Source organism: Corvus cornix, chromosome 6, assembly GCF_000738735.6.
Source record: "Corvus cornix cornix isolate S_Up_H32 chromosome 6, ASM73873v5, whole genome shotgun sequence".
Lineage (NCBI taxonomy): Eukaryota > Metazoa > Chordata > Aves > Passeriformes > Corvidae > Corvus > Corvus cornix.
In genome coordinates, this window is record NC_046336.1 from 3,414,630 (window position 1) to 3,442,566 (window position 27,937).

The 27,937-nt window shown below is 50.2% G+C and overlaps 1 protein-coding gene across 2 annotated transcripts in view; it reads left to right on the forward strand.

Annotated features, from left to right (window-relative positions):
* The window catches only part of FAM53B (family with sequence similarity 53 member B), a 44,749-nt gene continuing 16,812 nt past the window's right edge, over positions 1-27,937 (forward strand). Inside the window, exons 1-6 of one of the 2 annotated variants that reach the window (XM_039553845.1) lie at positions 1-40; positions 11,221-11,409; positions 16,817-17,049; positions 17,119-17,310; positions 20,112-20,163; positions 26,806-27,524. In XM_039553845.1, coding sequence (XP_039409779.1) covers positions 20,124-20,163; positions 26,806-27,524 — 759 coding nt within the window. In that variant the 5' untranslated portion in view covers positions 1-40; positions 11,221-11,409; positions 16,817-17,049; positions 17,119-17,310; positions 20,112-20,123. The remainder of the gene's footprint in view (positions 41-11,220; positions 11,410-16,816; positions 17,050-17,118; positions 17,311-20,111; positions 20,164-26,805; positions 27,525-27,937) is intronic. The other variant, XM_039553844.1, reaches the window with a different exon arrangement.

The window sequence follows — 27,937 nt, forward strand, 5'->3', positions numbered from 1 at the left end:
CCCGGCCGGGCCGCGCCGCCGCCACCGCGGGAAGCGCTCGGTAAGCGATGCCCGGAGCGCAGCGGGGCCGTGCCGCCCCGGGGGCTGCCGGGGGGTGCGGACAAAGGGCGGCGGTGCGCCCTGCCCGGGGACGGGGCGGCACGGAGGGGATGGGGTAGGAGGGTGGTACTCCCCGCCGCCACCGCATCCCCGCGGAGCGGGCTGGGGATGTCCGCCTTTGTGCCGTCGGGTCTCACCCCGCCCCGGGGTGAGCGGGGGGCACCGCGGAGGAGCCTCCTGGGCGGCCGGAGGGAGCGTGGAGCGGTGGGATGTGTGTCCGGAGCGGCGGGGGGTGCGGGATGCTGAGCCCGACGTGCGGGGATGGGCGGCTCTCCGGAGTTTGGCGAGCGGGCAGCGAGCGGTCCTCACCCGCTCGGAGTCCTCTGCCTTTGCCTCTGGAATTATTTCCTGCGAAAGGATCAACACGTGCTTTCCTTTCTCCGGGCCGAGAGTGGTGCTCAAGGGGGCTGAAACTCGGATGCCGTCGGGCTCGGTGCAAAACTCCCCAGGTTCGGGGTCTCACGGGGGGCTGCAGCCCAGGGCAGCTGTGGCTGAGCATCCCCGCAGAGATGCTCTCTCTCCAGCTCACCCAGGGCGAGCGCACACTTCCCACCGTGCCATGCCTCGGATTTCACTCCTGGCACGTGTGAGGTAGCTCAGGGCAGCAAGAGAGGGGGACAGGCCAGTCCCCGCGGGGGTCTCCAGCCCCCGATGCTGCTGCGATGGGACACGGCAGCTCCACGCTGTGTGAAGTGCCCTGGCAGTGGGGCTGTCCTAGAAAGCCTGCAAGTCTTGTTTCTCCATTCAGTGACGTCAGGTTGACCAGGTTCTAAGGTACGTGAAGGTGTCACGTACAGCTGTACGCAGAGATTTCACGAGTAAGGGGCTTTTCCTCAATAATTTTAATTTACTTGACACAGAGAGAGTTTGCAGCAGCGCGGTGCCTGTGACTGAGTTGTGCCGCTGCCTCTCGGTGCCGTGCGGTCTCCACAGATGCTCGTGTACCTTGGCAGCTTGTCCCCTCCTTAGGAAATCCTCTGGAGTGAAAAGTAAGCGTAATTTGTTATGAAATAGGCTGATAGATGAAACTTCAGTTGGCGATTGAAACCAGATGTGCATATTTTCCTTTTGAATCCTCAAGCAATAATAAAAGTCTATTTTGACAGATTAAAAACTACTTGCAAATTGCAGAGGTAGCAGTGTCTTGTGATAATCCAGTAAAAACACAGAGGGCTGTGAGCATCTCTGCCCAGTGTCTGGTATCTCTGAGCACAGGAGATGCTGCTGCTATCACAAAGCCCAGGTTCCCTTGGCCTGCCTCTGTCATGGGCAGAAATATTTACCAGGGCTTGGCTGAGGGTTGGAAAAAGAAATAAAGAAACCCCAAAACAGTGTAGATAATGTTTCTAGAGAAAATATTTGGGGTGGGTCATGAAACAGATTAATTAGAGTGATAGTAAAAAACCTGAATTTCAGAGCAGTTTGCTCTGTCCTTACCTGTCATGGCTCAGAGAGGGTTTGAAGTGAGCTTCTGATTTATTCCTTCATTTCTGAAAGTCCTCTGGAGCCTGAGGATGCTTGTGGTGGTGGGTGTGTCACACCCAGCTCTGGCACGGCCGGGCTCAGGGAGGCAGGAGGTGTGCCTGTGCCTGTGCTGGAGGCACTTTATCGGGAGAAGCACTCAGCCTTCTCGCTTTCAAAAGTGGGGGGGGAAAACCCAGCCAAAACAACCTGCCGTGGAATTGCTTCCTTCTCTCCACTTCAGAGGGAAGGACACCCTGCCAAGCACGGCCACGTGGAGCACGGCCACGCGTGCTGGAGGGTTTGCAGCTGAATCCCTGGCTCCAGGCTTTCTCACTTCCAGCTTCAACCCAGAGGAGGGAGGGAAACTTCTGCAACTTCCAGCTCTGCACAGGGCCAAGGTGTCCAGGAACCACACTGGTTATAGAAAGCAGATGGCCTTTTGCTGGAAATGCAAAACTTTGCATAGAAAATCTGTGCAAATCAGTTCAGTAGATAATTGATTTGTGTGAGTGAGATCCAGATTTTTGTATATGGAGATCAAGCAGACTGTGGGACAGAGCCAGCACCAATGTAGGTTAATTTTCAGCTATGGATACCTGCATAAATAAATGCGTGTGTATAAATATGCACACAAGCAAATAGGCAAACATATACCAGTACAAATCCCCAAATCTGCTTTGGTTAATTATATGCAATAACATTTTTTTCTAGTAGCAAAGGCTTGCTTCACTTTCAGCAGAAGTATAGGTAGAACAAGATACACAACTTTTTGCCAAAACACCTGTATTTGTGTGCAGAACTGACACTGTGGGCTGTGTCCTCATGGGCGAGGAGGGGAATGAGCTTTATCCCATTTGCCTGTTTATTATTGCTGGTTGATTTCTGATTTCTCAAATGGCAGCTGCGTGGTTTGAGACTCCTCTTCCTTTTTTCTTTCTTTCTTAAAATGTTGAATAGCGTTTTCCATTTCTTGGTCTGGATGGAGGTGGTTTGCCCTTGCTTTGCAAAATCTGAGATGGAAAAGGGGACACCCCAAGCTGAAAGGGTGATTTTGGTTTTGTTCCCTTCCCCCTCCCATGTCACGTGGCTTGTCAAATGGTGTTGCTGGGAAATAGTCCTAATGAACATTAATCTGTGGCAGGACAGACTTTGGACCAACAGGCTGGGACGGGGCAAGGTGCCAGAGATGCTCATAGCTGTTTGGAGAGCTCAGCCCAGCGGGGTCGAGGCTTCTTCTCACATCCCAGGGGAGGGAGAGGGCAAGCAGAGCCTTTGTGTCAGATCTGCACTCGCCAAAACTCACTCCTAGAATGAAAATACCTTCAGAAAGACAAGTTTTATTCCCGTGGCCATGGGGGACTAGGGCAGCAGAGGAGCTGGGAGGTTGCTCCTCTGCAGCTCCTCAAGCAAACGCTCTTCTTGGCTGACGTTTTCTGCTCCTTTCTCTCCCAAAATGGGGAGGAGGAGGAAGAGGAAGCAAGCCTGCTGACTCGGGGAAACAGAACTAAAAGAAAAGCCGGTCTGCCGAGCAGCAGAGGGCCGTGACTGCCGTGGGTCTCACGTGCCCGGTGTGGTGGTGGAGCGAGCAGTGGGAGCCACGGTTCCCATTGCAGGGGTCCCTGCGGGGCTGGGCAAAAATATCACCAAAACAACAGCTCCTCCAGCATGTCTGCTCCTCAGAGAGCTAAATATAAACTAATCGGGCGTAGAGGAGGGAATTTTCCACCATGCTACTCCTCTGTGCCTGTCAGCCTGCCGGGTCATGAAGTCTATGGGCTGCTCCCCCCGGGGGAGGCCCCTGTCCCTGATCCCCAGCATGGCACGGGATGAGTGCCACCACTTCCTTTAGGGATGAGACCTTCCATACATTCCTTGAAAGCAGTCAGGACACTGGCAGACCCGAGCCCTGGAGCTCTGGTTCTGCCCACAAGTCTCCCTACAAGCAGTGGCCGTGTTGTAATAGTGGAAAAGGGCTTCTCCAAGGTCACGCTCCGCGCCCGCAGTTGCAGCCTGGCTGCCTGTGACCCAGCTATTTCTGTAGAGCAGCAATGCAGAACGTGGCTCTGCTGCAAGGAACTGGAGAGAGCAGATCCACAGGCAGTTTTGTTTCTCCAAACTTTTCTGAGTTGGCTGCCTTTAGAGAGACAAACATTCCCAAGCAAGAGCCTGTTTCTGAAACCTCGCTGGGATGGTGCATCTCAGTACAGGCTGTGGATGTGTGAGTCTTTGGTCATCAATGGGAATTGAAAACTAAGAAGTGTGGCGGTGCAGTTAATTTCCAGCCAGAATTTCTCCTGGCTTCAGGTGGTTTATCCATGAGTTTTGTAGCCTATGGCATTGTATATGTGTGATACTGCATCTCATGCATGTGGCATATGCTATGTGAGATAAGTAAGATTTGATATGTTAGAAGTCTCTCTGAAATGCAGGGAGGAGTAAACTGCATTAGACTGACCTGGAGGAGCAGCACCAAACCCTGTGTGAAGCGTGGCTGCTCCCAGCACTGCAGGCTGTGGGTCCCTGCATGGATGGGTGGGAAGTACCAGGCAAGTTTGGCTCAGTAATCACTTCATTTGAGTAATATTTTAAGAACTGGTTGAAGGAGTGCAAAAAATCTGTTCTGGTGCATTGAGTTGCTGTACCTCCCCCCTAAAAGTGTACCCAAGGGAGACTTGGTCATGGTTTTTGCTTTTAGAGGATTAAATATAGCAGCATCATTGGTGTCACTCCTCTGTAGTCCATTTGAAGCATCCCTTGGGCTACATCATTCTCTGTATTTGTGGCTCCTGGCCATAGCTTTTGCTTTCAGCAGCCAGGGCTCAGGGCTGGCTGTGCGGTAGGTACGGGACCGTGGTGAAAGAGGAGTTTGACTTCGCGGCCGTTCTGTGCTTACATATCCTTACGTCTCCTAGGGTTTGTAAAAAATGGGATCTGGCAAGCTTTGATCCAGCAGCTGGAAAACCTGCTCTCCTTCTCTCTGCTCAAAACCAGCTCCTGAAAGGAAGGACCAGGAGTCCTTTGGATGGCTGAGGAGAAGCAGGGCTTGGGGAGGTGGTGCTGCAGCAGGACGTGGCTGCCGAGGTGCATCGGTGACTGGCTTTGGTCTCAGCAACTGGTCTGGACCAGGGGGTCAAGAGACTCACCCCTCATCCTGCTTCTAAAGCCAAGGGGATGAGTTAGAGTGTGTTACTTACTTGCATTTAAGATATTTTTGTCCTTTACCCCATGACGGCTCTTGCAGTGACCCCAGACAAGCCTTTGTGCTCCTCTGCCCCAGTTGTACAAGTGCCATCATTACTATTCTGCACCACTGGGAAATGTTAATTATAAGTAAAAGGAATTAATGCAGACAACTGGTCTTCTCTGGTTAGGACAGCCTGGCAGCACAGTTAGGCCAGGAGGAGCTGGCCATTTCTCGTTTCAAATGATGTGGAAAAGTCACAATAACTGTCATTTTTGTTTTTCTGTGCTTTCCTTAACCTTACTGAGAACAGCCTTCTGGTGTGCTGGGAAATAGTTGTCAATGCTATGCAATTACTTCAAGTGTATATATTATTATCCCTGTTGCCACGTGCTTTGGGGTTTTTTTGTCCCAGCTGGTACAAATGAATATTGTATAATATTTTTGAAAGGACAAGTTTTAATACCATGAACTAGGTGCCAAAAGCTACAACTGTGTGCCAAAGCTGAAGAGCCATTATATTTATAAAGATACAGAACGCATTAAAAATATCCACTTTTGGTTTTGTAGCCTCTCTGTTAACTCAGAAAAACAGTTTGCCCAGAGCAGCTGTGGCTGCCCCATCCCTGGAAGTGTCCAAGGCCAGGTTGGACGCGGCTTGGAGCAACCTGGGATAGTGGAAGGTGTCCCTGCCCATGGCAGGGAGTGGGACAAGATGCTCTTTAAGTTCCCTTCCAATCCAGGCCATTTAGTGGTTATTGGACCATCAGTTGTGTTATAAATGAAATAAATGCAGTGCAATGGATGGTACTTCTCAGAGTGAAAGCACTGTGGTTAATGAAGATGTACCTTGCCAAAACGTAAATGTTTCATTTAGAAACTCTCACCCGCATTTTCGGTTGTGCGTGGTTTGTGCTGTTGGTAGATTTTCCCAAGGAAGTTTCAGATGTACGTATCTGAAACTTAATTTAAAGAAAAAGTTCCAGCTCTGCAGTGTGATGGATTGTGCTGCCGATGCCTTCCCTGTGCCTGTCCTGTGAACCCCACGAAATACCATAAAGGTGGCAGCTTCAGGAGGAGCTGGACAAGAGCCAGGCCAGCCTGTGAGGAGCTGCTCTGTCAGTCCACCCTCCTGATCCCTGCACATCCCACCCTGGGACATGGGGGCTGCTGGGCACAGGGTGCAGCAGCTCACTCAGGGTGTAGGGCAGCAAGCCAGGAGAGCCCTGTATCACCATTTTTAGTGATTTTCTGAATTCTTGCTGGAGGACAGACTCGATGATCTTAAAGGTCTTTTCCAACCTAACAATTCTATGATTCAGTGTCTTTTAGAAAGGCCCCCAGTGCAGAGGTAAAGCTGGAGCACTGGCTGAGAGCCCCCTGCAGTCATTTATGGTGCTGTAGTTTATTGCAATGATTATTGTCTGTGTTGTTCAGGAAAAAGTTGCACTTTGCCCTTGCTCTGGATCTGCATGGCTCCAGCCTCCCGCCACGCTGGGAGGTGTTCCACTGCCAGTCTGCTCCCTCTGAGGGACCTGCTCCAATTCTCCTGCCCCCTCTGAGGCAGTCAGGTCATCCTCAGCAATCACCACTCCACATTCCCCCGATCTTGCACTGTACCTGTGTCTTCAAGCCTCCCAGTTACTCCTGGAGTCCCCTCCAGACCTTGGTCAGAGGTGGGAGGAGGCTCCAGGTGCCTGCTGAGGTCGTGGAGTGCAGAGCACAGAGGCTGTACCATCCCTTCTTTTCCTGGAGACCCCAAATTTATGCAGCCTGTGGACATACCCCTGCATACCTGGCTAATCTACTGCACCATGCAGGAGCCAGGGAACATGCCCCTGCCTTTGAGGTGAGTGGCTTTTAAGCAATTTAGCTTTTTAAGGTGTATTTTAACATCTCTGTAACCAGCTGTGCTGGTCGCTTCTCTCGGCTCTGTATTACCGAGTTGTTCTGTGTATTCAGCGCTTTGCTGGTCTCGAGTCACTTACACAGCACTGGTTTTCCTGTTTCCTTCCCGATTACTGCCAGAAATACTGCATGGCGTAGGGTGACAGTGTAGTTTCTGTTGCAGCCAGTGCCACCAGTCACTTGCAGGTCTGTTTGAGATGTGCCAGTCAAGTGTTATCAGTAGCTGTCATCCACTTCTGTGCACTTCAATGACGTGTGTTACACCAGCCCTCCCTTTCACGTGCACAAAGACTTCAGGTGAGGGGAGAGCTCTTTCTTTGGTGTTGTAATTGTGATTCCTGACTCCCTGACCTTGCACTGAAACCAGAGCCTTGTTGGGCTTGAGGTCTCACCCACCCATTTACCAGGCTGGCTTGTGCCTGTCCTCGGGGACCACTGGTGGTGATGGCTCAGAAGACTTTTTGGCATGATCTTATAAAATTGAAGGTGTAAATTTATTTGGAGCTGTTGTTTAAGAAGGATCTATATTTAGTGCCTGCTGTTTAATATCATCACCCCAGGTTACTCCTGACAAATGTGACTGTTGTTTTACTTTCTGCTTAGGACAGAAATGTTTATATTGTCTATTTCTTCATTTTCTGCATCCTGACTAATGTTTCCACCATTCTTTCTGTTGCTGTCAGTGGGACTTCTTGCTGTCCTTAACATCTACAAAAGCCCCTGTATCTTGTTTTCCAACAGAACCTGATGTTTAACTGAGAGTCTCATTCATTTAAGGTGTTGGCATTATTTTAGGGACTCCATAACGGTTTACAAACTCCAGGATTCATTAATTCCTTCGCTCATTAGGGTTGCAAGTTGATACATGTTTTTTCCATGTGATGAAGGTGGACGTTTTTGCTGCCCTATTTGTCCTGGGCAATCATTCATGTTTGTGCACTGACAAAATACCTGGCGTGATTCCCTTCCTGGCAGCTTTGGAGCTGGTATGGGCTGCAGCATTTAGGTCAGTTCTCCTTGGGATGCCATTTCAGGAGTGGGCTTTGTGGTTCACACCACGCTGGTGCCGGGGCCAACCCCTCTGTCCTTTGGGCTTCCCCTTTCTGTGGCACAGGGAAAGCTGTTTCTCTCCTGATTTTCACCTGTGGCATGAGAGAAGGAGGGATGTATGGAGACCTGTGGGGTGGAAAATGCAGATTTTTATTTTCATTTTCCTCTTTATTACTGCATGTTCACACTGTCATAAATGAGCTCGAGGAACGCAGGGCAGGACTGTGTTCCTGCCAGCCCAAATAAAACCAGGGCCTGTTTGCATTTCCACTTACTTTTTAAAGTTTTCCTCACCTCTGAGACAGGCTGCAAAATCTGGGCTTTTATGGCTGCTAAGCTACCGTGGAGCTCATCCTGCCTTACTCCATGGGAATCAGGGCCATCTCCAGGGACAAAACATCCCAAATCTGGGAAAATTGTCCTCTGTGGGCATTACTTCTCAGGCTGGGCAATCCCCTGGTGGGGTACCTTGCTCTGGGGCAGTGGTACCTCGGACTTGCTGGAGCTGTTCCCCATGGGAAGCATCTCACTGCTGGCCCTCAGGGTTCCCCTGATGGAGCCAAACCTGCAGAAGGTTTGGGCTCTACGTGCTGCTGACACCTCGCAGGAGCCGGGAGTGTGTTACAGCAACAGATTCTGTATTATACCAGCCTCACAAGCGTCTCCCTGCGATATTAAAAACACCAGCTAAAAGCCAAGTGCAAACTCTCAATGAATGGCTCCGTGGAAATGCTGTCAGGCACGTTTCAGTGCTGCTTTGGCTTTGATTTAGATGGGTAAACACAGTGAGTGGGTGTTTGCTTTGACTCTTCCCTCGTAGCGAAAGACTTCCTTTGAGGGAAGGCGAAGCCTCCAGTGCTGTTCCCCATCACAGCATCAGCCCGGGCTGCCTGGGCTGGCTGTTGGCAGTGCCTTCACTGCATGCCTGGGCCTCGTGCTGCCCAGCAGCAGTGGGAACTCCCCCATTTTCCCCAGGATCAGGGATGCCCCCTGCCCAGGGCTCTGCTCACAGGTGTGAATAACCCTGGGTTTCTCCATCCGGATTAGGCACAGTTATCCCAGTTGGGATGATGCTGCGGGAAGGACATCCTTGGCTTTTGTAGGCATCTCCCCCTGCTTGTCCCACACTCTGCTCTGTTCCCCTTGAAGCTTCCCAAAATCACCTCCAGCTTTAGCTGCACCAGGATGGCTCTGACATCAGAGACAGCCTTTGCCATGTGGTGGGTGGCCACTGGGAGAGGCAGGGTAGGTGCAGCCCGTCCTCTCCTTGCCCTGCTGCACCAGGAAGAGCCCCCCCCTCTTCTCCCCACACATTCCCCCATCTCCACCAGAGCTATCAAACCCAGCTCCTTGGCAGCCCCTGCACGTAGGAACAGTCTTCTGGTAACAGATTGTTGTGTATTTAATGAACCCGAGGAAAACAAGAAATGTGAAGGCTGCGGGGCGACGCGAGTTTGCTGTTCAGTCTGCCAAATTCACGCTAATTCAGACAACTCACAGATGTTTGGCTGCTCGTTCGTTAAAGAGATTTATGGAAGATGCAGGGCTCGGAAATTTACGGAGAGATGGAGGTGGCAGTGTGGGCAAAGGTTTCCTGGCCCTGGAGGGCTCCTTCCCTCCCTCCACTGTGCCTTCCCCTTGCCGGTGTTGATGGCAACGGATGGACAAACAGCAGGGAAAAGTGCCTTTTGGTCGCTAGGAGGATTAATAAAGGCTCCAGGTTCGTCTTTCAGGAGCCCAGGAGCTCTTTGAAAGCCATTTCTCAGCTGAGGAATGAACCCCCAGAGCCTGCCCAAGAGCCAAAGTACTTTGGTCTAATGCAAACAGTGTAGGGTGTGCAGGTGACAGCAGGCACGCGTGTCACCCTGTGTGGGCACAGAGACCGTCCACTGAAAGCATCTGAAATTCTTTTAATACTGCCTGCTCAGTTCAGGGAGATAATTTCAATTTTTGGAAGGTTCTAAGTGATCATTTTGCTGGGCTTCACATGAGGATTCTGTAACCTTACGGTATTTATCCATAAAGGGGAGGTGGTAGCAGATAATGTGGAGTCTGGCAATTGATCCATACATCCAGTATTTTTCTGTTTTAAATCCAGGCATGTCCATAAGGGCTGTCAGCCTCTACCTGTTCTCCAGCTCAGCCTTGGAGAAAGGAGAAATCTGACTTAGAAGCAGCATCCAAATCTGCTCTGACAGCGATGATGGTGTTGTGGCTCTTGGCAAGTGTTCCCCAGTTACACAGGGAGATGTCCCAGATCTTGCTTCTTCCTCCTCTGGGTGGATTTTTGGTGGGCAATGATGAGCAGCAGCTTTACAGTCGATGCTGCAGCGCTGAGTTCACTTTGCATCTTCAGGATTTGCTTCTCACAGAGACCTTGAGAGCTCTGGAGCCAGCAAGGAAGCCTGGGCTGGATGAGAACCCCCACTAACTGAAGGTGGTGAGGCCCTGGCACAGGTTGCCCAGAGAAGCTGTGGCTGACCCATCCCTGGAAGTGTCCAAGACCAGGTTGGACGGGGCTTGGAGCAACCTGGACACATGGAATGAGACGAGATGAGATGAGATGAGATATGAGTTTTAAGATCCCTTCCATCCCAAACCATTCAGTGGTTCTAAACCTGAGAGCATTATTTTGTGTCTGTAAGCAGATGGGTGTTGTTTCATGGAGACAGGTATTCCAAGGGGTTCATGTGCTATTTGAAGCTGTTTATGCTTGAGAAGTGAGTCAGTAGAAGCAGAGTGGTGGGGCCATTTACCGTCTCCAGCTCAGACATCTCAGGCTGTATATGGGAAAAGAACATAAGGAAGAAACAAGAATTGTTTTTTTGTGTCTGTTTACTAGAACAGCATGCTCTGAGCAGTAATTAAAAGTAAACCCAGATCCTGCTGCCTTGTTCAGCATCCCTGGTTGTTGAGATTAAGCAGCCAAGGCAATTCTCAGTTCAGCAATTCCTCAGCTTTTGGGAGCGTGGCCAACACTCACAGTGTCTCACAGACCACTGCAAATTCTTGTAATAAATCTCACAACTGGGGTGGCGGGGGAAACCCACAGAAAGGTGAGATGGTTTGTTGGGCCAGCAGGCTGGACTGCTGCTGCTGCTGCTTCAGCTGCTCTTCTCCACAGACACCTCTTGGTCCAGTATTTCTACTCTTCCCTGGAAATACTACTCAAAGGTAGAAGCAGTCCCCTAATGAGTGGAAAAGGCAATGATTACAGGTTTGCTCAAAGAAAACGTGTCATTTCTGTGGTCATTGGGACTGGGATCAGGCTGCAGGCTCTGTCTGCATGACCCACACTTCCAGGGATGGGGCAGCCACTTTTCTGGGTAACCTGTGCTGGGGCCTCACCACCCTCACAGGGAAGACTTTTTTCCTAATATCTAATCCAAACCTACTCTCTTTCGGTTTGAAGCCATTCCCCCTTGTCCTGTCACTTCCCACGGCTCCTCGCTTGCACCTCTCTCTTGCTGGTCGCTGTTTTGCAATGACTAATTTTGCTTTCTTCTTTTCCTTTTCAGTTGCCAGGGAGGAAAAGGCAAAGTCACTGCCAGCACCATTTCCTTCGAGCTAAAGATGTTGAGACAAAGCACCTCTGCCCCTGCCCTGTCCTTTCAGTCCTTCCGCTGCTGGTGTGTACGGGACTCATTCCCCTGCCACTCCTACTCCCTAAGAGCACGGGGGCAATAAACCTTTTACTCAAGTAGATGGTGTGTAATTTTCCTTAATTCCTCTTATTCCTTTTTTTGTGAGGGCTTGCCTGCAGTTGAAGTTCAAGCCAAGCATGTAGATCTGGGTATGAGCTTGGACTTCAGGCTGTCCCCAGAGACTAGGGATGTTTGGAGGTGTGGTTTGGGGCTTGGAGTGCTGGGGACCCTCTGCCTTGTGTGACTTTGGTGTCAGGCTGAGGCAGTACCCAGGCATGTGGAGCAAGGGATCAGATTGAAATAACAGAGTTTTATTTGCTCAGTAATTCATTTATGGTTGTGGGCAGGACCCTGGTATGTCTGTTGTTCCTGGCAGGAGGGTTAATCTCAGGCTCCATAAGCCAGGTTGGACCTGGCCATCTGTGGCATTTTTGGTTCCTAACGTGCCCCCATGGGATGGGTGCTGTCATGGGAGACCTCAAGCTCCTTCTGGCTGCAGATTTATTAGCGTGGCTGTAGATGTCAGCTCCATCCAGGCTGTCCTGCACTGGCAGGACAGGTGAGTTCTGGGTGTGTTGATGAGAACCTGTGTTCCTGTGTGAAGCTGTTGGTCAGAAGCATTGCAATGATGTGGTTCTTGAAGCTGTGCAGCCCTAGGGAGCCATGCTCACCTCAGACACTGCTTCCCCTTTGCTGTGTTACGTGCAGGCAAGTCCTTACTTATTAATTAGTGGTAAAAGCGTGTCTTTGTCTTGTTAGTCCTGGAAATGTCAGGTCTGGATGCAAGCAGGAGGCAGAGAAAGACATTTCCTTATTCCTTTTCTTTGCCTGGTAGTCTCTCAGTACCTGGAGCATGGGGTGGCACAAGTCTTTGCCAGGCAGGAGGGGAACACCATGTGGGAGCCATGGTGTCCTGGATGGTGTTTGCCTTTCCAGCAGCTGGGGAAGACCCTGTGGAGCAGGATGCACTGACTGCAAGCTCAGGGTGAGATGGGCAGGGCTGCAGCCTTTCTTCTGCCATAGCTGGGCAGCCTGGGTCAGCTCTTTCCTCTTGACAGAGTCCCAGGGGACAATCCTGAAGCGGCTGCCTCCGTGGAAATTTCGTCCTTTGAAAGTCACGCGTGCTGACTCATGATCCTGTTTACCCAGGACTAGTCCATGGGGCATTTTCAGAGAGTAAAAACTTCTTCTTGGGCTCTGAATGGCATCTTTCATGTTTATTGGAGGTTTTTACCCCATAAATAAATTCAGTATTCACGAGTGACATAGAATAGTGCTCAGGCAAGGGGAACAAACTGCCCAGAGCTGAGCCCACTCAGCCCTGCTGCAGAAGGCAAATTATTGCCTGAGTGAGGAAATAAACCCAGACTTAGCTACATCCAAATGATAGACTTCATGGATTTTTTCCAAATTCATAACACAATAAATCAAGAAATTGGAGATGTACTCCTTGGCATTGTCCAAAGCCCTGAGGGTGAGACAGGATGTGCAGTGAGGAGATTCAGTGTGGCCCCAAATCATTTCTAAGAAGTGGAAGGATGGGGAGAGAGGCATGATTTTTAGTTTGGGTGAATATTGCCTTGTTATGCTCACAGAAAGCCTTAAACCCCACAAGTTTCAATTACAGTCACCAATTTTGGCTATTTCCCCAAATTCTTTGTAGGCCCCTGTGGGGTTTGTGAAGGGATGACCAGCTGTGCTGTGCCTGGTCCCCACAGTGGTCTGACTGCATGGAGAAATCAAGATGTGCACAGTGGAGAGAATTTCTGTTCCTCTGATGAGAATGGGTGGGTGGTGAAGCCCTAGAATCGTGCTCAGAGTTTGGCCCAGAGGGATTAGGTTTGGTCCTTCAGACATGTGGGTCTAACCTGCATTGGATGAACTCCAGAAATCACAGTGGCTCCTTGCTCAGCCACTTTCTTCAAGCACAGCACAGGGAATGCTGCCGGGGCAGGGGTAGGGAGTGGGGTCCTGCTTGGGTCATGGCTCCTTCACTGGAGACTTTGATCAGCATTAAAAATTCAGCAGGGGCAGGTGATTTATATTCTGAGAGAATTCACACTGTTCTGCTTGCAAGGTGTATCAGTATGCAAAATGCAGCTCCAGCTCCTCGTTCCCGTGTGCCCTTTCCACTGTAAATAGGTTTTATGTCAGTGTGTGTGTCTGGAGATGGATTATTGAGCTGGACAGGGGTTGAATGTTTTCTGTGCAAGAGGGTGGTGATGCCACAGCAAGTGGAAATCTGTGTGATGCTGGGCCTCAGTCGTCTTCACAAGGAGTATTTCTAGGGGTCAGACCATGGAATCAGGGAGTTGGTAAGGTTGGAAAACACCTCTAAGATTGTGGAGTCCACCTGTTTCCCCAGCACGGGCAAGGCCATCACTAACCCATGTCTCCAAGTGCCACACCCACAGGGCTTTTAAATCCCTCCAGGGATGGGGACTCCAGGCTTGGTAACCCTTTCTGTGAGGAAGTTTTCCATAATGTGCATGGGGGTGTGATACTGGTCACTGTTCAGGCTCCCCGCAGCCATGGCAGAGCATCTGACAGGCAGTTTGCTGAATCCTGAGGTCTTTTCCATGCAGTTCAGTGTAGCAGGTGAACAGGGCATGGCTGGGAGTGGTGCTTGTGGTAAGACCAGTTGTGGGATGGGGAATGGGAACTCCCTGCAGAGCAGGGCTGTTTGTCCCCCATGAGCATCTCTAGGGCTGTGCTTGTGCCTTGTAAGGAGCATATTTGTTCCCCAGCATTATCTTTTAAGCCCATGGACGAGAGTTGGATCATTTGACTTAATTTTTTTCCAAGCCCAACACTCCATGGCTGTGATACTGTCCAGAAAGCAGCTCTGAGAGAAACCTCTTCCTACCTCTGCCACTGCAAAGATCACACGAGGCTTCTGCTTGGTCTGTGTTTTGAACCATGTAAAAAGCAGGGTTTGCTAAAATTTGGGGGTCTCTGTGCACTAGAGCTTCTCGTGGGCATTTCATACAGCTCAGGAGATTGTGTCAATCCCAGTGGCCCTGGCTTGAGTCTAAACTTAACCTTGACATCATGATGAAGATAGTTCCTTTATCTGACTGTAAATGAGGAAATACATTTCTTAAAGTAATTAATGGTCCCTGAAGAGTATCTTTTTATTAGCCTGTGTGTGTGAAAGCATCCAGTCTATAAATACACAGCGGTTTCCTCCTCAGCAATAGGGTCCATCCCAGCTCTGCAGTTTGTGTCCCATGGCACTTGTTTGCATGGAAAGGATGTGACAGGGCAGGACCATGCGTCAGGAGCACTGTGAGGCAGGATGGGGAGCCAGGGATCACATTTCACTGGAAAGTTTCCTTTTTTACTGCAGTTTCTCCATGGGGATGGCTCCAAAACCCAACCAAGCAGTGGTTAAAATAGCTGATACCTGCACGTGCACCTCGGCCCCGACGTTGGGGGATGGTGGTGGTAGTGGCTGCCAGCTTGCCAGCAGTTTGCTGTGTTGCCTGTCATTAGGGCTGTGTTAATTGCAGGGGATGCAGAGGAGCAGGGAGAGGGGAGGTGTGATGCTGTGTGCTGCATCCCGGCCGGCTGGGGCAGGGAGCTTCTGCCTGGACTTGCTGCTGCTCCTGCCCGGGTGTGTACCTGAGTCTGCTGCTGCAGCATTAACCATCACCTTAGGGAAGGGTAATTATTCCTGAAGAGATCATACCTGGCCAACAAAGAACTGTACTTAGCTGCTTTCAGGCTGCTCTGAACCCTTGTGTGATCTTCGTGCCGAGAGTGGCCCCAGTGTCCTCCCAGCACACAGAGTCTGTCACTGCAGCAAGCACTCCGCTCTCTGTGTAGTGGTCAGGGACAGCTTAGACTGTGACAGACAGAAATCACAGAATCACAGAATGGTGTGGTTTGGAATGCACCTTAAAGACCATCTCATTCCACCCTCTGCCATGGACACCTTCCACTATCCCAGGTTGCTCCCAGCCCTGTCCAGCCTGGCCTTGGACACTGCCAGGGATCCAGGGGCAGCCACAGCTGTTCTGGGCACCCTGTGCCAGGGCCTCAGCACCCTCACAGGGAACAATTCCTTCCCAATATCCCATCTAACCCTGCTCACAAATTATGTGTCATTTTGACACTCTGAAATGTTTACTTTTCTGTTTGACAGTTTTCATTTGGTCACTGGCTTGCCCAGAGGTTTATGATGAAGGTACCAGTAAACTGTAAATTATGAGTCCACCGATATCCCACAGAAAGCTGGAGACTGTGTCAGGCACCCATGGGAACAGTAAATCTTTGGAAAATGTATTGATTCCCAATCTTGGCTTTGCACTCTGGATGAACTTTGTCCTCATAAAATAATAGAAGGTGATTTTTCTTTACCAGCCAGCTGGCCTTTAAATGAGCTACTCTTAACACCACTGCAAGCTCTAATCCGAGTAAACATGGACAGGATGATTTAGGAGCTGGGAAGAGCAGCCATATCAGTTTGGAGTAAGGGTTAATACTTTGTGGAATATTCCTGTCTATTGTCCTTAAGTATCACAATTGGCTTTGACTGGATGGTGTAAGATCAGTGTTTTACGCTCTTTGGATTGTGCAAATGGTGGGTTTGGTTGTTTGCATCAACTGCACAGCAGCAAAATAGCGAAACGGGATTAGGGGAGTGATTTGGGGAAAACGCTGATTTCAGTAATCAGATTTGAGTTGCAATCTGTCTGCTTTACAAGGGAATAAGTCTGTTGGGGAGGATGCCAGGAGGTGAGGCAGGGCTCATGGTCAGGGCTGGGTAGTGCTCTATGAGCCTGGCTTGCAGTTTGTGTTTGAAGAGCCTCCTTGTTGTCCAGCCTTAGCTTTTCTTACCTAAGCAATAGGTAAGGATCAGGAGGCATGGTGTGGTCCTTAGGATTTCAGGGCAAGGAGCTGTCTCTCCTTCCTTGCAGCCAAATCTTTGCCTTGGTTTTTTTTTCCCTAAAGGGCTCTGCATAGATTGGGAATCATGGAGTAACTGGGGTGGGAGAGGGGCATCCAGGGGATTTCACAGCCGTAATGATGCTGGAGAGGCTTTTTCTGCTGGACATCTGCTCCCAGCTGGTCTGGGGGCAAGGGCTTCTGTGAGATCAACCCTGGAGCTTTAATGAGCTCTTCTTTCAGTGTCTTGGTATCTTCAACATAGGGGATGTGAGTCCCCTGTTCAAATGGAGAATTCAGAGGAAACTTCATAAATTTGACTGAAATACTTGTGTCCCTGTGGATCACCTTGTGTACCTTGTGTGCTTCTGACAGCGCCCGTGAGCGTCCCATCCTGTGAAACCCCTCTGTGCTGATGAGGAGCAGAGGGGCACCGACAGTGTTTAAGATCCTAAAACAAACACTCCCCTCAAGCCACCACCATCAGGGTGTTTTTTGGGCGGTGCTTGCCCCTTGCCCAGTGCATCCACCCTCTGGGCAAGTCCCCTAAAGCTGTTCCTCTCTCTCTCTCTCTGTGCAGGGAATTTTCCACACCCCGAGGCTGTCCCTGCACATCCCCCGAGGAGCTGGCAGGGCCCAGCCTCTCCTGGGGGAACATGGACTGAAAGAGGAGCTTTCCCAGCCCCCAGCTGCCAGCACCCTTTGCCTGGACCCTGATGGACTCCGAGGCAGGACTGCATTACCATGGTGATGATCTTAACCAAAACTCGGGAGAACAAAGGTGCTGACTCTGTAACATGCAGGACTGAGCTGGTAAGCTTTGTGAAATCTCTGTTCAAAACTGTTTTACTGCCAAGAACTTTGCTGTAGATTTGTAATAAGGGTTTTCTTTCCTGCAGGGATGGATCTTTAGATGGTTTGCAGCACTGATTTCTACCAAGCTGCACTAATATCCAAGGAGCAGGTGATTTGTAAATGATTGGAGTGCTGTGGCTTTTGCATACGTGGATTTCAGTAAGCACCCAATGGGATAAACAGTACAAAAAACCCAAATCAGTGCTGTGAATAACACAGGTGAGAAGTTGCTTCACTGACAGTGAAGAGATGCTCATCATTAATAGGAGGATGAGCAAGTGGGAAGCAGACTTAAGTGGGAGATGCTGAAGGGCAGTGCTGTGGTAGTTAAATTGGCTGTGAGCCTGGAGAGGTGCAAATCCACCATGCTGAATGAGCAGGCAACAACAAAAAAACAAGTGAGGGGCAGCAAACAGACTAAAGGGTGCTGTGAGGGGTGAGTGTACCTGTGGTAGGGGGCAAATAAGGGATAGCATTGTCTGGAGGCAGGGTCAGAGCAAATGAGGAACAGGTGCAGGGTGATGGAGAGCCATCAGAGCAAGGCTGGCTGTGGACATTTTCCCTCTATCCTCCTGGAGAGATGGGCATGGTCTGAGAAGAAACTTGACCGAGAGGCAGGGTGCACTGAGAGTCTCAGATAAGGGCATGCAGGAGCACAGCAGGAAGCATCTGGCAGGATGAGCTGTAGATGGGCATTCTGAGCATAAAAGAAAGACAAATGTCTGAGTTTGCTGAGGATGGCAAACTGTCCAGCTGGGCTCCCCAGGCAGAGAGCACAGCGTGCTGGGGTAAAGGCAGGCTGCCCTGGCAGTGAACGGCAGGGGAGAAGGTGAGCAAGCCAGAAGCAGTGGAAAATCCTGCCTTAAAAGGGTGAAATTTGGGAAGGATATTGATACATTAAAAGAGTATCATTGCTGCAGTGTTGGCTCCTGCTGGGAAGGCAGCATCTCCTGTGGCTGCTGCTCGGGGTGGGAAGGGGAGAACCTGAACATTCAGCACCAGCTGTGCCCTGGGAAGTGTGTGGGACAGGTGAAGGGGAACTGGCTGCAGAGAGGCAGATGAGAGTAATTTCTTCTACTCCTAAGAGAAGGGCTGGGTGCTCAGGCTGTGTGATGGCAGGTGGCAGAGATGCAGAGCTGTAACAAAGTTTTGCCCTCGCGTGTTTGCCGAGTGCTTCCCGCAGCTCTGGGGCTGGGTCACGAGTGCAGGGATAGTCCTGGGTACACAAGGTGAATTGCTGGGTTGCCTGGACTGTTAAATTGGGGCAGACAATCACAAGAAGGCTGATGCACTAAAGAAAGCAAGAGTTTTTCTGGTGACTTCATGGGGAAGTGAAGAAAGCGAAACCCAAAGGAAATAAATGTCTGAGCACTGGGGCAGTATCACCTGCCAACAGCCAATGGGCTCGTTCAGTTCAGCTCCCAGTTTGGTATAAAGACAAAATTCTTACAAAATGGTAATTATACTCAATATGGGACATATGTCAGATTCCTCTCCCTCCTGCATTTGCAGACAGTGTCTGGTCTCTAGGGCTGGCACACAGATGTGCACTGGCACAGCCCCTGCCTTCTCTGGGGCTTGTCCCACTTCCATCTTTGCCCCACTTCGGCTGCTCCTTGGAGACAGCTGCCTGTCCTCTGTGCCTCCTGATTAATTCTACTGATGCATCATAAGGTGGGGCTTGACAGATGGAGATATCCCTACTCTGCCTAGAAAAGTGGCACACGCTCCAAAGGTGACTGACCCTTATTTACCTTCTCCACATCTACACCCCAGAGTTCTTTTAAGCCTCCCTATCCCTCTATATTCAGTATTTCCAGCATTCTGTGTATGAAGTGGGATCCTTTATTGGATTGCTCAGGTGCCATCATTTGGTTGTTTGTTATTATTATTATTATTATTATTCTCATTATGCACTGGTGATGCTGGCACAGAGAAGCTGTGGGTGCCCCATCCCTGGAAGTGTCCAAGGCCAGGTTGGATGGGGCTTGCAACAACCTGGGATAGTGGAAGGTGTCCCTGCCCAGGTGGAACTGGATGGCTTTAAGGTCCTTTCCAACCCAAACCATTCTGAGATTCCATAGTTAATGTGAGCAGGCACATATAAAACATGGCTCAGGAGGGAAGGTGTGAGTGCAGTGGCCTAACGCCAGATAAAACACAATTATGGCAGTGCAGATGAACGTGGAGGCCGTGCTGGTGCTTCCCTCAGATGATATAAAGCCTCAGTCAGATGGGATGGTGTTGCCAGGATAGACACTTCAGAAGCCAGAATATGGATATTTTTAGGGATAATAAAGGAACAATTCGTATGAACGTGTGTTTTTGCAGGCATGGCTGAAATGGCATGCAGCTGTGGACAACATATTGATTTATTATATGTGAACCCATCCATGCTCATTTTTAGAAGTCTGATGGTGTCTCTTATGCTGTCAAGAGGAAAATTCTTGGGAAAAAAAGAATGTAAAAAGCAACCAGGATTATTTTGTACCCATACAGTGGCATTTCCCCCTATTTTTAGTGCAAATCAGCACAGTCTGAGCGCAGACTCCCCAGAAGTGCTGAGGTGAGGATGCCTTTGCCATAGAAACACATTATATGCTTAAAAAAGCTAAATAGCTGCTTTGTACCTAGATGGGAAGGCCTTAATGGCTTGGATGAGGTTCAGGATACCACTTTTGCTGCTTTCTTGCTCAATCCAGGATTACCACTTAATTGCAGCTCCCATTTTAGTTTCTCCAGAGTTTTGGGTCCTGGGGGATGGGGACCTTGCTGCAGCTCTTCCCTGAGGTAAGGACTGGTTGCAGGACCCTTGATCTGCAAGCTCAGGCCTTGACAAGGACTCTGCACAGCATTTAGTTAGAGGTGATTTCATTGAGGAAAGGTGACTGGGTGTGTTCCCTGGTCCCTGCCAGAACGGGGCCATGGAAGGTTCTCCTTTGCCCAGGCTGGAGGCAGGGTGGTGTCTGGTGCCCAGGTCGAGTCTGCAGGAAGTGAATAGTTTTTCTGGTTGTTTGCAGCACACTCCAAAGATGAGTCAAGGACCTACCCTCTTCTCTTGTGGCGTGATGGGTAAGTAATAGAAACTTCTCTCCGTGTTTCCTCCACCTCCGCTCCCGCTTCCTCGTGGCAATGGGTGGGAAGATGTCCTGACTTCTGGATGTCTCCAAAACCACTCCCCTGAAGATTCTGGGGTCGGCCCCCACAGCAGGGATGGAGCGACACCCACCCCACCACACCTGTGCCACTCTCCTCCCCAGAGGTGGTTGTTGTGCCCTGTTGCCATTGCTGAGTGACTTGCTTATCTCCTTTCCCCTCCCCTTTGATACATCTGCTTATTTTTAGAGTTACTCTTACAGCTGAGATTATAAACATTGGGGGTCCGGCGCTGTGTTTGAGTATCCAGCCCATGACTGTGGTTCTTGACTGTTTGCATGATGCAAGCAATAAACAACAACATTATCACTAAGATGTTCTACCACCTGGCACAAAGTGGTTGCACAGACCTCAAACAATAAGGAAAACGTCTAATTTTTGCCGTTGACAGTAACCATGATATAAGATGTTTGAAACCTTTTATGTCAGAGCTTGCTATCAATTTTTATGCTGAACAGCCACCAAAATGGATGGAGGATTGGGGCCTTGGCCAATGATCCCAAAAAGCTGATAGTGCCAGAGGATGTGTTGCTGTGTTGTGCTCTTTGGCATTCGTAGCGGGAAGCCACTCACTGGATGAGGCCTCAAAACCCAATTAAAATTGTAGGTCAAGTTTGAGCCAAGCTCCTTGCTGTGAAAGCCAATCCTGCACAGACAAAGAGGCTGCCCCTTTTCTTCATGGACACAACTCTCATTAGCGTTAATGAGAGCTGGGCACATGCTCTGACAGGAGATGTCTCCCAAGCTCTCTGATAGCTCCAGTCATTGGGAGCGTGGGGAGATGCAGAGCATTTGTGGGTTTTTTCAGATGAAAATCACAAGCTTCAAAGTCAAGAAGGGATAGAGACAGCCTGTTCCCTCTCTCCTGCCTTTCAAACATGAGTGAGGAACAAAGAACCCAAATCAGATGGTTTTGTCTTGCACTGTGGCACTGGCAGGCTCTTCAGCAGATATGCAGAGTCTCTGCCTAATTGAGAAGCAGCTTGTCTTTAAGAGCTTTTACAAAGCCTTCTGCATTTTCGTAGCGCTGCTGTGCTGGTCTTCATGGCTGCCAAATTATCCTCCTTCTGAGGGAACTGAATGTCACCTCCTTGACCTTGGCTTGCCCTGTCATGGTCTCTGTCATGCCCAGTCAAGAGGAGCCCATCCTTCCCTTGTGTGGAGGGCATTGCTTGGCTTGGGTTTCATTTTAGGCATCTTCCCTGAGCGTTCTTCTTGATGTCCCTAAATGTGGGCCATGATCACAGACTAATCCAGTACCAAAACTTGCTTGACTTTTTAAATAAGTTACTATTGAAATGCAAAACTGGGGGAATATTTCCTGTCACAGGGCCAAGGCCCTGTTGGTGGAAAGCACTGAGATAAATAAACACAAAGAAATTTGGACTGGTAGCACAGACAACGTGAGGCAAGGACTCACAGTCCTGTGCATGCTGGAGGTCTGGAGGGAAGTTGCCTGATTTTTCTGGGGTTTTAGACAAAAGAGGATCTTAGAAAAGAATCTTTCTGGTGCCTGTGGGGCGAGGGCAGCTTTGGGCAGGAAAGCAGCTTGTTTCTGAACCCCATGGCCATGGGGCAGCAGGGGAGAGGGAAGCCCAGCCTCTGCCAGGGAGAGCATCAGCCACACCCTGCAGCTTTCCTCACAAGGTACTAAACACTGCAAGAATCTGAAAATGGATTATAGATCGTAACCAAACTCAGTATACTGAGTAAACATTATCAAAGACTTGATATATTGGATGATGCATGGTTAGGTCCAATTCTCAAGGTGACCTAAATAATCTTTTGGTTTTTAGATTTGTAAGAAATATTTCTGCCAGTGAAATGATAATATTGCTAAAAAGATTGGGTTTTATCTTTATATAGCCCTCTGCCTGGAGGAAGATTAAAGGTGAAATGCCTAGAACTATAAATTCAACAACTTCTGCTTTCCCTTCTCCTTGATGGGTCCTTGAAACACCCAGGAGTGAAAGAATTGTCCTGTTGATATATAGCTTGGGGTTTTTTTCCTCCTTTTTTTTCCTTTTCCTTCCTCAGCAGTCTCCATGGCAGGTCCCCAGTGAAAATACCAGTGACTGTACTAGAAAAAGTGGCATCTTAGAAAGTTGGTTCATTAGGATGGTGAGGGTCTGGCACAGGTTGCCCACAGCAGATGTGGCTGCCCCATCCCTGGAAATGTTCAAGATCAGGTTGGATGGGGCTTGGAGCAACCTGGGATAGTGCAAGGTGTCCCTGCCCATGTCTTTTCCTATCCACCCAAAGCCAGAAAAATTCCAATATAGGAAGTCAAAAGTAACAGCATCCCAGAATGGTTTGGATTGGAAGGGACATTAAAGCCCATCTCATTCCACCTCCTGCCATGGCAGGGACACCTTCCACTATCCCAGGTTGCTCCAAGCCCTGTCCAACCTGACCTAGTAAGAGAAGCTCAGTAGGTGTGTGCTGACAGCTGTGACCTCCTGTTTTCTGTGTAAGCAAGAAATTATCTCTGAGGGAAGCTGCAGGCAGGGTTTTATTGAGGCTGTGACAAGGTGCTTGCGCATGCAGGATCCCAGTCCCAGCCCTGACTGTAAAAGGGAGGAGGAGGAGGAGGATGGCTTTGAGCCCATCAGGGACACATCCTGCACTCATCCTCTGGGAAGAGCTCTTTCCAAAGCAGCCATCATTTCCATTTTCCCTTGGAGGGCTCTCTCAGAGTTTGTCTTCCTAGAGCGCTGCAGCAGAGCAGGGTGAGGGATGGAGCACGCAGGTCAGCTTGTCTGTCCTTTGGCACTCTCACGTCACTCCTCTACCACGTTTGGCAACACCATCATTCCGAGCGTGCCGGGGCAGGGTTGCAGCCTCGGGCTCACTGTTGCACAGCTCTTTCTTGGAAGTGGCTTTTCACCATCCGTGGGTGACAGAGGAAAGCCAAGAAACCAGGAGAAAATTCCTCGTGGAATCATCAAGGTTGGAAAGGACCTCCAAGATCATCAAATCCAACCTTGAGCCCCTTCATGGGGGTGATGGCCCTTGACTGCATCCTGAAAGCACCTGCCAGGCTTGCATGCCTCCTCTTTCTAAACCAGGGTTTTCTGGAATTTCGGGGTTGTTTTTGGAAAGGCCGTCAGTGTAGAGCACCTTGGTGCACATTCGAACACAGTCACCCTGCAACGAGAAAAAGCTGTGTGGGGAATTCTGGTGAGGTGCAGCTGGAGCAGGGACACCCCTCCAGAGGATCCCGTTGAGGAGCTGGGTACATTTCACTGTCGAGGTCGGGCATTTCCCTCCCCCATGCAGGCTGTTGGCACGAGGAGCCCACAGGTGTGTTTAATCTCCCGAGTAGATTTTGGGGCTGTTGTTTTCATTTCCCATTGAAGCACAGATCTGCCCATCGTATTTTCATCTTATTTCTGCACTAGGAAAGCTCCCTGGCACTGCCATCAGCTAATTACAACCATTAAATGCGTTCCACACTTAAAAATTATCTCCTGAACATAAATAGGGGGCAGTGGAAAATGCAGGCTGCCTTTTCCCCTGTGCACAGGGACTGTGAGACCAAAATTCAACTTGAACAACACGGAAAAAAATGGGAATTGGATGTGCACCTGTGTGCAGACAAATGTTTGGGTTAGGTTCCAAACAGAATTTATCTGCCAAAAAGGATAAGAAAAATTGATTGAAACCCCTAATTGCTTTACAAGTTGCCATAATAAATTATGTATTAATGTAAATTATTTCATGGGAAAAGAACATAGAGGAAACTTGAGCAGAAGGATCATGCATTATGTATAAAAAGGAACTGTAAAAATATTATAGCAGCACATTTGTGTCGCTGTAGTTAAAGTTGTGTCAGCGTTTTGGTTTTACACCCTTCTCTGTGGTTATGAGTGGTCATTAAAATTTACTCTGTGTCACCAGAGGAGCACAGCAGTCATTTAAAAAGCCCGGGGCCATCGCAGAGCTGCAGAGTGCCTGACTTGTCCATGTGCTGCTCCCACAAATCCTGGAGCTCAGCGTTTGGAAACCTGGCTGTGATGCTCTGAGGGTGGATCCTGTTCTTCATGGGGCAGTGCAAAGCTCTCAAGGATGGAGGACAACACCCATCTCCCCAGTTTTGGGATGTGGCTCCAGCCCATGAGCACCACGAGGGTTCATTTGATGTGGCGAAGGTTTTTTGAGAGAACAGCTGGGTTTTGTTAAGGTGTCAGTGCTTCTTTTTGCAGTTTTAAGTCAAAATCCAGAAGTAAGATGCTATTTCATCCAGGGACCCATACAGCCAAGAAGGACCTGTTTAAGCAGGGCAAGAGCCCCTCAGGCTGCACTTACACCGTGCTCTGGTTGTCTTTTTGTTTTCCAATAGGCAAAGGAGAGTTTTACAGCAGGCAGACCAAGGGGTTCTCGTGGTGGGTTTTATCCTGGAACAAATTGCTGCCTCAGGGTGAACCAGGCTGAGGTTTGTAATTTAAGAAAATGAATACATGTTTAACTGCAGCAGAATTAATGGCTCCAGTGCAATTATTGTTATCAACGTGCACAGGATGGGAATCTTAGCCTTCAAAAATTGACCAGAAAACCAGCAGCTTTTCCTCAATAAGGCTTTCCAGAATTCTTTAATTATACCCTCGGCTCTTAGACTACCTTATTTTCAATTTGTTTCAGGGCAACCTGCTTTCCATTTGCACTGAAAACTCATTTTCTGGGCTACCTGGTATTTTGGGACTGGTCAGTGATGGCTGGGGGCCTGGAGGGGCCAGGTTGTGCCAGCTCACGTTGTGCAAGGGGAAAAGCAAGTAATTGCAAGCTGGGGCCGGGGACAGTGGTGCTTTTGCCATTTTCTTTGCCAGGTTTGGAAGATTTATAGCTGTTTGTGCTGAAGCAGGGGTGAAAGAGGAAGGTGTCCTGTATCCTCCTCACCAAGGCCTTTTGTACAGTCTCCGGCCAGAGGATTGTGGCAGCTTGCCATGAAAAATCAGCTTCTATTTCTGTTTCTTTTGTCTGCTGACCTGACCCAAGAAATCTCTCTGCTGGCAACGTAGTGCAGAGGAAAAATAATAAAGATCTAAACATAGATGGAGTTGTCTAGCACAGATTTCTCACTTTTCATTGTGTTTATTAAAATGAGGAGAGCAACAGTTGAAATGCCGTGCGGTTAGTGTGGGCAGAGCCAGGCTGCTTGTGGCTGGAGCTGTTGTGGCAGCAGCTGGAGGCAGGGAGAAATTGGAAAATAGGCCAAGGGTGGTGCAAGGGGCCCCAGATTTGACCTCCCGACTTGAAACCTTAGTCGGAAGCGTTCTGCACTGTTGCATCTTCCCTACCAGGCTGGTACCTGCAGCTGCGGGCTGGGCACGGCTTTTAATTCATCCTTCAGATGTCTGACTGGAAATACCCAAAAAAGCCCCCCAAAATATTGCATGGTTTAGATACAATCATGTGAAACTTGGCAGCGACGGTTCTCCAGCACGGCCAGGCTCTGTTTGCAGCAGCCAACGACAAAAACAGGCACTGGTGAGAGGCTGTTGGCTGATGACTTTTTTCCACTGCAGCAGCCGGTGGGGTTGTCCTGCCATGGTTTTCCTGTTGAGTGTTGAAGGTGTATCTGCGGAGAGCCCTGTCCTTTTCAGGGCAGCCCAGCCTGGAGGGTGCCTTGCTTCCTTCTTTTGTTGTCAGGGGGATGTGTGCAGGAGTGAGATCATCCTCCTTAATCCTCTCTTCAGACCTGGCTATCGGTGGGAAGCTGGGGAAGGGTCTGGAGCACAAGTCTGATGAGAACAGCTGAGGGAGCTGGGGGGACTCAGCCTGGAGAAAAGGAGGCTCAGGGGGCACCTTCTCATTCTCCACAACTCCCTGACAGGAGGGTGCAGCCAGGTGGGGGTCTCCTTCCAGGTAAAAAAGTAATAAAACAAGAGGAAACTGCCTCAAGTTGCACCAAAGGAGGTTTGGATTGGACTTCAGGGAAGATTTCTTCATGGAAAGGTTTGTCCAGCCCTGGCACAGCTGCCCAGGGCAGGGGTGGAGTCCCCATCCTCGGAGGGATTTAAAAGCCCTGTGGATGCAGCCCTTGAGGACATGGGTTAGTGGTGGCCCTGGCAGTGCTGGGTTAATGGTTGGACTTGATGATCCTAGAGGGCTTTTCCAACCTCAACGATTCTATGTTTTTTAAACTCAGCTGTAAATTCAGGCAATTATCAGTTGTGGAGCCCAGGACAAACCGCATACATCTGAGACATGATTTAGCACAGAAATAACAAATAGCTACAACATTTTATACTGCTGAATTCCCCTTAGCTAGTGCAACCTGGAATATTCAGAGGCATGTTTTTATCTTCTTCTAGCAGTTTTGCTCCTGCTGGGACTGTCACTTTGTCTCTCTCTCCATCTACACCACGCAACCCGCTCTGCTGGCAGTTCGGGAAACCATATTCCAAGAGTTAATTAATTTGTACTGGAAAACGTCCCATATGCTACTCTTTTTGTTTATGGACGTAGAAAGCGAGTCGCAGAATTAATTAACGCTAATGCCTGTGCGTGTTGTTTTGTTGCTTTTTTTTTTTTTTCCTTTCCTCCTTTCTGAACCAGAAAATGACAGATGGAGAGATCTCAGCAGGAAATGTCCACTTCAGCTCGAGCAGCCGGGCGCCAGCATCTGGGACTGCCTGTCGGACAAGGGCGAGGAGGGCCCGCGCTGGCCCAGGGACACGGCCGGCACCTGCTCCGTCACCAACCTGATCAAGGACCTGAGCCTCAGCGACCCCCACGGCAACCCCTCCGCCCCTCCCAGCAAGCGCCAGTGCCGCTCGCTGTCCTTCTCGGATGAGATGTCGGGCTGCGGGACCTCGTGGAGACCGCTGGGCTCCAAGGTGTGGACGCCGGTGGAGAAGCGGCGCTGCTACAGCGGCGGCAGCGTCCAGCGCTACTCCAACGGCGTGGCCACCATGCAGCGGAGCTCCAGCTTCAGCCTGCCCGCCCGCTCCAACCCGCTCTGCGGCGAGCAGCCCGCCCTGCCCGGCCGCCCGGGGGGCCAGCCCAGGAAATCGGCTGCCGGAGGGCACGGCGGAGACAGGGTGGACATGCAGAGGTCCCTGTCCTGCTCGCACGACCGCTTCTCGGAGTCCGGCGCGCCCTCGGCCAGCAGCACGCCCGCCTCCACGCCCGAGCTGGGCCGCCGCGCCGCCGGCCTCTCCCGCAGCCGCTCCCAGCCCTGCGTCCTCAACGACAAAAAGGTCGGCGTCAAGCGGCGGAGGCCGGAGGAGGTCCAGGAGCAGCGGCCCTCGCTGGACCTCGCCAAGATGACCCAGGTGAGGTGTCCCTGCGAGGGGCTCCGGTGTTCTGTGCTTTGCTCAAGAGCCTTCGGCGTCCTCCAGGGTGGGTCTGTGGCACGAGGGGTAATGTGGGTGTTACGGGGAGACACGTCCTTCTGTCCGGAGAATCACCCGTTCCCTCCCAGATGGATTTCTTTAGCAAATTCATGCATTTCTCTTCCACACTGATTTTTGCAGGCCGAGTCCACCGTGTTGTCATTTCCTTCTGCAATGGGTTTTGAGCAGGAATATGTTAAACCCCACATTTTTGAGTTCAGGGAAGATGAGCCCTGGGCCTGCCATGGTGAGATGAAGGCAGCACCCCAAGGCACCCAGCCCTGGCTCCATCAGGTGCTGAATTCTTACTGCTACGGGCTTTGCTTGCTCTTAGGCTCTGTAATTTTCCACTC